Source organism: Centruroides sculpturatus, unplaced genomic scaffold (assembly GCF_000671375.1).
Source record: "Centruroides sculpturatus isolate CEXI.00-Female unplaced genomic scaffold, Cexi_2.0 scaffold106, whole genome shotgun sequence".
NCBI classification, from domain to species: Eukaryota; Metazoa; Arthropoda; class Arachnida; order Scorpiones; family Buthidae; genus Centruroides; species Centruroides sculpturatus.
Window position 1 is genome coordinate 339,208 of NW_019384517.1, and position 13,854 is coordinate 353,061.

The following is a 13,854-nucleotide window of genomic DNA, read 5'->3' on the forward strand; positions in this document are numbered from 1 at the left end:
TGAAAATATGAATTTGATAAATGCAATTAATTAGCTCAATTGCAATTGCAATCTATGTATAAATAATAATAATTGTTGTGAATATTTAATTTTTTGTTCTAATGAATTTAGAAATTTTATTTTATAAACAAAGTTTGTTTTTTATATTCAACTAAGACTATTGTTTATAGGATGCATGTAATCCACAGATCATAATTTGTTCAAGATTTTTATATCAGATGATCAAAATAACCAAAAATTTCATAATTACAGAAAAATTTATATTTTTTCATTAAATCTATTTAAGCATACATTGTAAGCCAAGTGTTCTCTCTTCAATTTTTTATTTATCTGAATTATTAGTTTTTAATATATTTATAAAGCTAGAAAAAGTATCTGTTTATTTAAATAAAATTGTTTGAGTATGAAATTTTAATTTACTTTCAGTAATGAAGTGCTATATGTATAAATAATGCAAAAAGACAAGGGAAACAAAGTTTCCTGTTTTTTTTTAATTATTATTGTTTTCTTATTTTTAATAAAATAAAAAAGAATTATGAATTTGTTGTAATATTCTAAAAATTAATTTGATTAATTTTAAAAAATTTTTCAGGTAACAAAAAATCCTTTGGATATACCAGATGATGAAGAAGAAGAAATAAAATTTCCTCCTCCAGAAATGAGTATTGAAATTTCATCTTTTGATATGCTTGAAGTTACAGTAACAAAAACTTTTATGAATGTTGTAACAAATCTATCTGAAGTAAGTATTAAAATCTGTAAAATATTAAAATTACAGAAAAAATAAAAATACATCAAATCTATGATAATTTTCCTAATACTGTAATTATTTAAGATTTACACTGTTTAATTTCAACTTTTTAATAATAATTCATGCCATAATTTTACAATTTGTTATATTAGTATCTATTTATAAATAATACCCAGAGTTTTCATTTTGTATTAATTAACTTACATTAATAAAAATTTCTTAATAAATAATTCATTCATAATCTATTAGTAAAAACTTTTACTAAGTGTTAACTTCCTAATTTTTTCCTGCTAATTGAATATTATCCATAATTCTTATTAGCTGTTGATGCAAATTAATCAGATTAACAGAGAAAAGAATAATTTAAAATAAATAACCAAAATAAAAATATGATTTGTATATTTATTTAAGTAGTTTCATAAATATTAATGTTATATTCTGTATTTTACATTTAAAATAATTAATATTTTAAATATAAATAAAAAATTTGGGTTTAAAGTTAAAATTAAAGTTTTTTTAAAAAAGTAATAAAATATATACTGAGTTTATGAACATAAAAAGGTTACATATAGTAAGGGATTTTTTATAAAGAGAATTTCTCTAGAATTTTTGAAAAAAAATAATTATGTACACCAGATTATTACTAGATATGTGTTTTAAAAATTGTTTAGGTGTTACTATCTTTTTCACCAAGAAAATAACACACACTTTTTATAACAATTCATATATTTCACACATACTCTGATGATAATACAGTTATTATTTTCAGGTGTTTTATATTCAAATAGTAGAATAAGAACATTTAATTTAACTGCAAAATAAAACTTAATTTAAAAAAAAATACATTGTGCCAATTATATAAGAAAACATACAATATTAAGATACATAACTCATCTGAGTAATATAATGCATTCAAGGCACAATATCAGATTCAATAGAAGTAAATTATTATAAGTAAGGACTTGGTTCCAATATGGGATAATATGCAATTATTGCATATTATTCCATATTGGAAACATTGCACATACTAATTGACAAGTTAAGTAATCAATTGATCTCGATCCTTCTGGACCAATGGACTTCACTTATTAGGAATGCAGATGAATCCTTTTAGGTTCATGCTGAATTATTCATTTCAATTATATTTTAGTAAAATCTTAGTTTTGATATATTGTACAATCTGTGTTGTATATTAATATTGTTGTTTTCTTATATAATTAGTACAGTGCGTTTTTAAGGGGAAAAAAATTGCATTTTTTTTAATGTAATGTTTTTATTCTTCTGTTTGAATGTAAAAGGCCTGAAGTTGATTGTAAGATTATGGAAAGTACTTGCAAAATATATATGAATTGTGTTAACACATTTGTGTTACAGTGATACCTCGACTTACGCTACCCTGACTTACACAAACCCGGAGTTACGCGATTTTCAAATCTCATCAATTTGTCCTTTGTTTGAGCACCAGGCAACTCCTGATTACTCACTCCCCCCACACTATTGTTCAACTTATGAGGGCTGTTCGAAAAGTTTGCGGCCTTGCCTATATGTGGCACTGCGATCAATTTAATTTTTGGCGTGAATAATTCAGCCATCCTTGCTAAAGATACGATACCAATTTCCGCTTGATTTGTCATAAAGTTCTGCCACGACAGCTTAGCAGATAGTCAATGTGCACATGCTTTGACAAAAATGGAGAAGACAGAGACTCATGCGGTCATAAAATACCTGACGAAAAAAGGGTTGACCGCATCTCAAATCAAAGCTGACATGGATGAAATTTTGGGAGAGTCTGCTCCTTCGTAAACCACTGTGAAAAAATGGACAGCCTTTTTTAAATCTGGCAGAGAGAGTGTGAAACATGACCCTCGCAGCGGACGGCGTCAACTGCTGTCACTGAAAAAAATATCGACAAAGTTCACGATTTGGTGTTAGCAGATCGCCGTTTGAAAACACGTGAGATAGCTGAGACAACAGGCATCTCTGTCGACCGAGTGCACCACATCTAACCGAAAATTTGGGTATGACGAAGGTCTCAGCAAGTTGGGTGCCGCATCTGCTGACCGCTGAGCAAAGACGTGTTCGCACTTTGATGTCAAAGAAGTGTTTGGACTTCTACAAGAAAAACCCACGGGATTTCTTGCGTCGGTTTGTGACTACTGACGAAACGTGGATCCATTACTACACTCCTGAAACAAAAGAACAGTCGAAGCAATGGAAACACCCCAGTTTACCACCACCAAAGAAGGCAAAAACAGTTCCATCAGCGGGGAAAGTGATGGCCTCGGTTTTTTGGGGATGCTAAATGAATCATCTTTATTGACTACCTAGAAAGAGGAAAGACCATCAATGCTGTCTATTACTGTATACTTTTGGAAAAACTGAAGAAAGAAATTGAAGAGGCCACACGTGAAGAAGAAGGTTCTGTTTCATCATGATAATGCCAGAATCACTGAACAAAAAATAAACGAACTTAGCTTCCAATTAGTTCCACATTCACCATACTCACCTGATTTGGCCCCCAGAGACTTCCACCTTTTTCCAAATTTAAAATAATTCTTGGTTGGAAAGAGATTCCACTCAAATGACGAAGTCATCTCTGAAGTGGACGAGTATTTTGCACACCTTGACAAATCGACCTATTGTGATGGCATAAAAAAGCTAGAACATCGCTGGAATAAGTGCATTGCTAACAAAGGAGACTACATTGAAAAATAAAAAAAGTTTTAACATTATTTTGTTTGTTGTTCTATTTGAGGCCGCGAACTTTCCGAACAGCCCTCGTACATGTTCAGATGTGTCGTGCGGAATCGACACATATCTACAATTTATTTTGTGTTATTTATTTCTGTGTTTGTTATAGGGAGACTCGAAAGACTCTATGTGGTGATTTTTTGTAACAATGAATGAATCAAAAGACGAGATAAGATTAACGAGAACATTTATTAGCTTACATACATCCGACTTGGATTTTACACACATTGAGAAATTATACCCCGACTTACGCGAATTCGACTTACGCAGTTATCGCTCGGTCCCACCTATCGTGTAAGTTCAGGGTATTACTGTACTTTCTTGATGAAAAAGCTATTAATTAAATTTAACATTAAATGAGTTTTTATTTTAAATATTTAACTTTTTAGAATTTTAACTTGATTTTTTAAATCAAATACTTAAAAAAATATAGTGGTGTTATAAGTATTTAAAATATAATTGATTAAAAATTTTTTAAAATAATAACTATTTTATTAATTTAAACAATTATTAGAGTTTTGTTTGATAAACTGAATATAATATAAGGACATTGAAACCTTGGATCTTTATTTCTGTGTAAAACCATTTTAACACAATGACATTTTTGATAAATTTAAAATAGAATCCTGCAAGTTGCAATAAAATGACCAGTAATAATGTTGAACAAATTTATTTCCTCTTGTTGAGAGCAATAACAAAAAATACACTATTTAAAAATACTTAGGCCCAATTTAAGTGGGCTTCTACAGTTGTAGTTTTGAACAAGAACAGAATGTTCAAAGAACATAAATTTGAAATTTTTAATTTTCAAATTATCCTACTTATACAACATCTTTTCATCAACAAAAATGGTAAGAAATGGCACAGTAGAGGAGCTATATATAAATATATGGTTGTTTATGCACAACATTGTTTTTGATTATTAGGTTGTCATCTTAGCATTAACATAAATCATTTTGATTTTTTACTACAGAATGTGAAGATGACACTATAATTATTGGGTTGATGCAAAAGTTTGTATAGTTTTCTAGACCTCTGTAGAATATAAATGTCAAGTTTTCCAAGCTTGTGACCAAATTTGTGTGCGCGCTTTATGATTATCAATTTGGTATAAAAGCAGATGAACATTATCACCATATGGTGCAATCATTAGGCAAGAATGTTGTCTTAAAGTTTACAATCTATGATTGGTTCAGTAAATTTAAAACTGGACAATATGAAGTTGAAGATAAGCCACATGCCCAAAGGCCTTTTGTGTTGTTGGATGACAAGCTATAGCAGCTGGTGGAAGCTAACCCACATTTGACCACAAGAAATGATCAAGACACTTTGTGACCAGTTCATCACTTAACTGCCATTGCAAGGTCTGCAAGATCACAAATGAACATTGTCTGCTTTCTTCATGACAATGCAAGACCACACGTGTCAAGGGTGATCCTGCAGAAGCTGCTTGATCTTGACTGGGAGGTTCTCTCTCACCCTCATGTAGCCCAGACATTGCACCATCTAACTATCATGTCTTCTACTTTATGCAACACTTCTTGGATGGAAAGCAGTTTGCTGATAATGAGATGAAAATTTCAGTTGCAGAATTTGGATCAAAACAATCTGAGTTTTTATTTAGTAGGAATCCTTGACCTTCAATGAAAGAAGGTGCTTGAATGTTATTGCAATTATTTTTTTGAATAAACTATTATTATTTTTGAAATAAATGATGTACTTGAAAAATTTCAGAAATTTTCTAGAGTTTCAATTAATTCAACAGTTAAAAATATTAGGTTTATTAATACATTTATTATAGAGATATATATAACTGAATTGATTTCACTGATACACAATTTTTTGAATAGAAGCAGACTTAATACAGANAAATTTCCTCCTCCAGAAATGAGTATTGAAATTTCATCTTTTGATATGCTTGAAGTTACAGTAACAAAAACTTTTATGAATGTTGTAACAAATCTATCTGAAGTAAGTATTAAAATCTGTAAAATATTAAAATTACAGAAAAAATAAAAATACATCAAATCTATGATAATTTTCCTAATACTGTAATTATTTAAGATTTACACTGTTTAATTTCAACTTTTTAATAATAATTCATGCCATAATTTTACAATTTGTTATATTAGTATCTATTTATAAATAATACCCAGAGTTTTCATTTTGTATTAATTAACTTACATTAATAAAAATTTCTTAATAAATAATTCATTCATAATCTATTAGTAAAAACTTTTACTAAGTGTTAACTTCCTAATTTTTTCCTGCTAATTGAATATTATCCATAATTCTTATTAGCTGTTGATGCAAATTAATCAGATTAACAGAGAAAAGAATAATTTAAAATAAATAACCAAAATAAAAATATGATTTGTATATTTATTTAAGTAGTTTCATAAATATTAATGTTATATTCTGTATTTTACATTTAAAATAATTAATATTTTAAATATAAATAAAAAATTTGGGTTTAAAGTTAAAATTAAAGTTTTTTTAAAAAAGTAATAAAATATATACTGAGTTTATGAACATAAAAAGGTTACATATAGTAAGGGATTTTTTATAAAGAGAATTTCTCTAGAATTTTTGAAAAAAAATAATTATGTACACCAGATTATTACTAGATATGTGTTTTAAAAATTGTTTAGGTGTTACTATCTTTTTCACCAAGAAAATAACACACACTTTTTATAACAATTCATATATTTCACACATACTCTGATGATAATACAGTTATTATTTTCAGGTGTTTTATATTCAAATAGTAGAATAAGAACATTTAATTTAACTGCAAAATAAAACTTAATTTAAAAAAAAATACATTGTGCCAATTATATAAGAAAACATACAATATTAAGATACATAACTCATCTGAGTAATATAATGCATTCAAGGCACAATATCAGATTCAATAGAAGTAAATTATTATAAGTAAGGACTTGGTTCCAATATGGGATAATATGCAATTATTGCATATTATTCCATATTGGAAACATTGCACATACTAATTGACAAGTTAAGTAATCAATTGATCTCGATCCTTCTGGACCAATGGACTTCACTTATTAGGAATGCAGATGAATCCTTTTAGGTTCATGCTGAATTATTCATTTCAATTATATTTTAGTAAAATCTTAGTTTTGATATATTGTACAATCTGTGTTGTATATTAATATTGTTGTTTTCTTATATAATTAGTACAGTGCGTTTTTAAGGGGAAAAAAATTGCATTTTTTTTAATGTAATGTTTTTATTCTTCTGTTTGAATGTAAAAGGCCTGAAGTTGATTGTAAGATTATGGAAAGTACTTGCAAAATATATATGAATTGTGTTAACACATTTGTGTTACAGTGATACCTCGACTTACGCTACCCTGACTTACACAAACCCGGAGTTACGCGATTTTCAAATCTCATCAATTTGTCCTTTGTTTGAGCACCAGGCAACTCCTGATTACTCACTCCCCCCACACTATTGTTCAACTTATGAGGGCTGTTCGAAAAGTTTGCGGCCTTGCCTATATGTGGCACTGCGATCAATTTAATTTTTGGCGTGAATAATTCAGCCATCCTTGCTAAAGATACGATACCAATTTCCGCTTGATTTGTCATAAAGTTCTGCCACGACAGCTTAGCAGATAGTCAATGTGCACATGCTTTGACAAAAATGGAGAAGACAGAGACTCATGCGGTCATAAAATACCTGACGAAAAAAGGGTTGACCGCATCTCAAATCAAAGCTGACATGGATGAAGTTTTGGGAGAGTCTGCTCCTTCGTAAACCACTGTGAAAAATTGGACAGCCTTTTTTAAATCTGGCAGAGAGAGTGTGAAACATGACCCTCGCAGCGGACGGCGTCAACTGCTGTCACTGAAAAAAATATCGACAAAGTTCACGATTTGGTGTTAGCAGATCGCCGTTTGAAAACACGTGAGATAGCTGAGACAACAGGCATCTCTGTCGACCAAATGCACCACATCTAATCAAAAATTTGGGTATGACGAAGGTCTCAGCAAGTTGGGTGCCGCATCTGCTGACCACTGAGCAAAGACATGTTCACACTTTGATGTCAAAGAAGTGTTTGGACTTCTACAAGAAAAATCCACGGGATTTCTTGCGTCAGTTTGTGACTACTGACAAAACGTGGATCCATTACTACACTCCTGAAACAAAAGAACAGTCGAAGCAATGGAAACACCCCAGTTTACCACCACCAAAGAAGGCAAAAACAGTTCCATCAGCGGGGAAAGTGATGGCCTCGGTTTTTTGGGGATGCTAAATGAATCATCTTTATTGACTACCTAGAAAGAGGAAAGACCATCAATGCTGTCTATTACTGTATACTTTTGGAAAAACTGAAGAAAGAAATTGAAGAGGCCACACGTGAAGAAGAAGGTTCTGTTTCATCATGATAATGCCAGAATCACTGAACAAAAAATAAACGAACTTAGCTTCCAATTAGTTCCACATTCACCATACTCACCTGATTTGGCCCCCAGAGACTTCCACCTTTTTCCAAATTTAAAATAATTCTTGGTTGGAAAGAGATTCCACTCAAATGACGAAGTCATCTCTGAAGTGGACGAGTATTTTGCACACCTTGACAAATCGACCTATTGTGATGGCATAAAAAAGCTAGAACATCGCTGGAATAAGTGCATTGCTAACAAAGGAGACTACATTGAAAAATAAAAAAAGTTTTAACATTATTTTGTTTGTTGTTCTATTTGAGGCCGCGAACTTTCCGAACAGCCCTCGTACATGTTCAGATGTGTCGTGCGGAATCGACACATATCTACAATTTATTTTGTGTTATTTATTTCTGTGTTTGTTATAGGGAGACTCGAAAGACTCTATGTGGTGATTTTTTGTAACAATGAATGAATCAAAAGACGAGATAAGATTAACGAGAACATTTATTAGCTTACATACATCCGACTTGGATTTTACACACATTGAGAAATTATACCCCGACTTACGCGAATTCGACTTACGCAGTTATCGCTCGGTCCCACCTATCGTGTAAGTTCAGGGTATTACTGTACTTTCTTGATGAAAAAGCTATTAATTAAATTTAACATTAAATGAGTTTTTATTTTAAATATTTAACTTTTTAGAATTTTAACTTGATTTTTTAAATCAAATACTTAAAAAAATATAGTGGTGTTATAAGTATTTAAAATATAATTGATTAAAAATTTTTTAAAATAATAACTATTTTATTAATTTAAACAATTATTAGAGTTTTGTTTGATAAACTGAATATAATATAAGGACATTGAAACCTTGGATCTTTATTTCTGTGTAAAACCATTTTAACACAATGACATTTTTGATAAATTTAAAATAGAATCCTGCAAGTTGCAATAAAATGACCAGTAATAATGTTGAACAAATTTATTTCCTCTTGTTGAGAGCAATAACAAAAAATACACTATTTAAAAATACTTAGGCCCAATTTAAGTGGGCTTCTACAGTTGTAGTTTTGAACAAGAACAGAATGTTCAAAGAACATAAATTTGAAATTTTTAATTTTCAAATTATCCTACTTATACAACATCTTTTCATCAACAAAAATGGTAAGAAATGGCACAGTAGAGGAGCTATATATAAATATATGGTTGTTTATGCACAACATTGTTTTTGATTATTAGGTTGTCATCTTAGCATTAACATAAATCATTTTGATTTTTTACTACAGAATGTGAAGATGACACTATAATTATTGGGTTGATGCAAAAGTTTGTATAGTTTTCTAGACCTCTGTAGAATATAAATGTCAAGTTTTCCAAGCTTGTGACCAAATTTGTGTGCGCGCTTTATGATTATCAATTTGGTATAAAAGCAGATGAACATTATCACCATATGGTGCAATCATTAGGCAAGAATGTTGTCTTAAAGTTTACAATCTATGATTGGTTCAGTAAATTTAAAACTGGACAATATGAAGTTGAAGATAAGCCACATGCCCAAAGGCCTTTTGTGTTGTTGGATGACAAGCTATAGCAGCTGGTGGAAGCTAACCCACATTTGACCACAAGAAATGATCAAGACACTTTGTGACCAGTTCATCACTTAACTGCCATTGCAAGGTCTGCAAGATCACAAATGAACATTGTCTGCTTTCTTCATGACAATGCAAGACCACACGTGTCAAGGGTGATCCTGCAGAAGCTGCTTGATCTTGACTGGGAGGTTCTCTCTCACCCTCATGTAGCCCAGACATTGCACCATCTAACTATCATGTCTTCTACTTTATGCAACACTTCTTGGATGGAAAGCAGTTTGCTGATAATGAGATGAAAATTTCAGTTGCAGAATTTGGATCAAAACAATCTGAGTTTTTATTTAGTAGGAATCCTTGACCTTCAATGAAAGAAGGTGCTTGAATGTTATTGCAATTATTTTTTTGAATAAACTATTATTATTTTTGAAATAAATGATGTACTTGAAAAATTTCAGAAATTTTCTAGAGTTTCAATTAATTCAACAGTTAAAAATATTAGGTTTATTAATACATTTATTATAGAGATATATATAACTGAATTGATTTCACTGATACACAATTTTTTGAATAGAAGCAGACTTCTTACAGAAGAACAAAATAGTACAGTTGAAATAATACATCAATTACATTACCAGGAAATTTGAAACTTCAAAAAAATTAAAATGTTTTGCTATGAATCACATAAAGCAAAGTTTTACTTTCAATATCTCAGTAGATATTTAAAAAATAAATCTTTTAAAAAATTTCCTAACTTTTATAATTTTTATTTTTTTTATATTTTTTAAAATACAAGTTAATGTTTATATCTACAGGCATTTACTGAAGCAGTTAAATCAACAACTGTTAGAGAGAGTATAGATACAGCACCTTATATAATAAAAAATGAATTGGGAATTCCTTTGACAATAAATTTATCCAATAATATTTTTCAGGTAATATTTATATATAAATATGCATTTTCATTGTATTATCTATGTTTTAATGTGTTTTATTAATAATTAAAAAAAAAGCACTTTTAAAATTATTATTGCAAGTATATTTATTTGTTAAAACATTTTTAGCATTTCTTAGTATCATTAGAGATTGTTAAACTACATAATAAATTTTAATTATTTGTCATAATTATTTATTTCCTTGGTCTTCAAATATGTGAATTTAAATTTAATTATGATTTTGAATCAAATTAGTGATTTAAAATCATAATTTTGAACCTTAAAGCAACAGATAAAGGTAGAAAATTTCAATACCAATGTGTAGCAAAAAGGTTTTTGATGAAGTTAAGAAATGCTAAAAATATTCAGAAACATGCTATAAACATTTTTTATAATACTTCTGAAAATAAAATCTTTTTCAATTGCTATAATTACAAATATATATATTATCTTCATAAATTTATTTTAACTTATAAGATTACAACAAATATATTTCACAATAACTTAACCTTGTCTTTAACATATTAGATATTTCTATAAATAGTAGAAAATGCTAAAAGAAATTTTTTATAATTAATGGAAATCCCTAAAAATATTTAATACAATTAACTTATCAGCTATGTTTTATGTAAAAATAAAAGAATATTTTCTATTTGCATTAGTTTGATGATTTGTTTATGAAATTATATTTTCTTAATTTTTTTTATATTTAAAAGCCACTATGACATTATAAATTCAGATATGGAACAAAGAACAACTGAAGACTTATAATGTATAATAATTGAAAATACTCTTTTACATAAATTTATATGTATTTCAATGTTTTTATTAAACAAAATTTCTTCATAAGAAAACAAAATAGTTTAATTTTAGAATATTATTTTCTAATACCAGATGGCAAATTAACTATAAGGTATTAAAAGATTGCATAGTAACTACCTAGCTTTAGACTAAATTTGTTAGTTTAATAAGCATTATTATTATTATTGTTATGTTTTGTGAATTATACTCGGTTCACACCGGTGTCTGTGTACTATGCCGGACCAAAGTCAAGGCATAGCAACCAAAACAAAACTAAAATTAAATGTGTGTGTCAGTGTGTGTGTCTGTATTCAGGAATTTTCTAACAATGTGGCATGTATTCAATATAGTGGCCTTCTGTAGTGTGATGTATGTATTTCTACTTAATTGTAATGTTCCCAGGCTTTTGTGTAGTGTGTGTGGTATCACACCTGTACAGGAGAGAACAACAGGTACTGTACAATAAGCACCCTTTCCATCCTCCACAGATGCCTTATTTCCTGGGCGAGTTCTGTGTACTTGCTAATTTTTTCTGTGCATGTGTTTTGTACATTGTGAGTGTTTGGAATGGCTATGTCTATAATGTATGTGATTTTATTGTGTTTGTCAATGAGTGTGATGTCTGGTCTGTTGTGGTAAATTGTTTTATCTGTGATTATGGCTCTGTCGTAGTACATTTTGTGCGTGTTGTTTTCCAATACTGTCTGTGGAATATACTTGTAGTATGGTTCGTGGATGTCTGCCAATTTGTGTTTCTTTGCAAGCTCTTGGTGTATTATATTTGCTACTTGATTGTGTCTATGTAAGTAATCTGTCTGTGCCAAGAGCTTGCAACCAGAAGTGATGTGTTGTATAGTTTCTGGCATGATGTGACATTTTCTGCATGTGTCATTTGTGAGTGTTGTATCTTTGAGTATGTGTTTTCTGTAGTTTTTAGTATTTATGACCTGATCCTGTATGGCAATCATGAATCCTTCCGTCTCCCCAAAGAGGCATCCCCGATCTAACCAGCTGTTTGACGCAGTTTTGTCAACAAAATCCTGGGCCAGGTCATAAGGATGCCTGCCATGGAGTGCCTTTCGAGCCCACGATTGCTTGATGGTGTCTATGCTTTTTATGTGTTGTGTCATGTCTGTATGATGTGAGTGTAAGTTTAATGGTGTGTTATTTGAGTCTGCTAGAGTTACTGCTTTATGTAACTGTGATGTTTCTTGTTTCTTGTAGAAAAACTCTCGCAGTGACTGTATTTGTTTGTAGTGAAGGTTAACTATGTCAATCAGGCCACGTCCGCCTTCTTTACGTGGAAGGGTTAATCTTTCTGTGGCGGATTTAGGATGATGTTGTTTATGCTTAGTAAGTGTTGTTCTTGTTTTCCTTTGGAGTTGCTCGAGATCTGTGTGAGTCCAATGTATAACTCCAAAAGAGTATGTGAGTACTGGGATGACATATGTGTTTATTGCTTTAACTGTGTGTTTTGCATTTAACTGTGTTCTAAGTATAGCGTTTAACCTACTTTGGTATTCTTTAATTAATCGTTGCTTTATTTGTGTATGTTCTGTTAGTTTGGCCTGTTGGAATCCTAAGTACTTGTAGAACTCGCCCTCTTCCATGGATTCAATAACGTCTCCATTTCCAAGTGCAAAATCTTCTTTCTTCAGGATTCCTTTTTCTATGTGAAGTTTTTTGCATTTGTCTAAGCCAAACTCCATTTGTATGTCCTTAGTGTATGAATGTGTGATTTGTAGGAGTTGATGAAGTTGTTTTTGTGTGGATGCATAAAGTTTTATGTCGTCCATGTACATGAGATGTGAGAGTGTAAACTGTGTTGTTTTTTCATGTCTGATATTGTAGCCATAATGCGTGTTGTTTAACATGTTGGATAATGGATTCAGGGCTAGGCAGAACCAGAGAGGACTCAAGGAATCTCCTTGAAAAATTCCTCGCCTAATGAATATTTCGTTTGTTTGTATGGAAGTGTTACTAACCCTGAGATGTAGTGTTGTTCTCCAGTGCTGCATAGTGTTTTCGAAGAATGCAATGAGTGATGGATGTATTTTGTACATGTGTAGAATATGTAGCAGCCAACTGTGTGGAACACTGTCGAATGCTTTTCTGTAGTCTATATATGCCATGTGTATGTTTCTGTGTTGTTTGTGTGCTTGCCGTAGAATGACTGAATCTATGAGTAACTGTTCTTTGCATCCCCTGTGATTTCTACGGCAACCTTTTTGTTGTTCTGTAAGAATGTCGTGTTCTTCAACATGTTTGTATATTTTGTTTGTGATACAGGATGTCAATAATTTGTAGAGTGTTGGAAGACATGTAATTGGTCTGTATTGTGTGGGGTCTGTGGTTTTGTTGTTTTTAGGTTTCATGTAGGTGATGCCCTGAGTAAGAAATTTTGGCATGTCTTGTGGATTGATGATGATGTGTGTTAGATGTTTAGCTAGTTCCTGGTGCAGTGATGTAAACTTTTTGTACCAGAAATTGTGAATGTTGTCTACACCAGGTGTCTTCCAGTTGTGTGTTCTGTTAACAGCGTAGCGAATGTCGTGTATGTTTATTTCAGCACAGGGCATAGTTGGTATGTTGTGCAAGTTTCTGTTCTC

At 30.7% G+C, this 13,854-nt stretch overlaps 1 protein-coding gene across 1 annotated transcript in view; it reads left to right on the forward strand.

Annotated features, from left to right (window-relative positions):
* The window catches only part of LOC111622618 (vacuolar protein sorting-associated protein 13-like), a 435,263-nt gene that overhangs the window by 273,149 nt on the left and 148,260 nt on the right, over nt 1-13,854 (forward strand). The window contains exons 48-50 of the mRNA XM_023365028.1: nt 593-758; nt 5,370-5,473; nt 10,325-10,444. Of these exons, the coding sequence (XP_023220796.1) occupies nt 593-758; nt 5,370-5,473; nt 10,325-10,444 (390 nt within the window). The remainder of the gene's footprint in view (nt 1-592; nt 759-5,369; nt 5,474-10,324; nt 10,445-13,854) is intronic.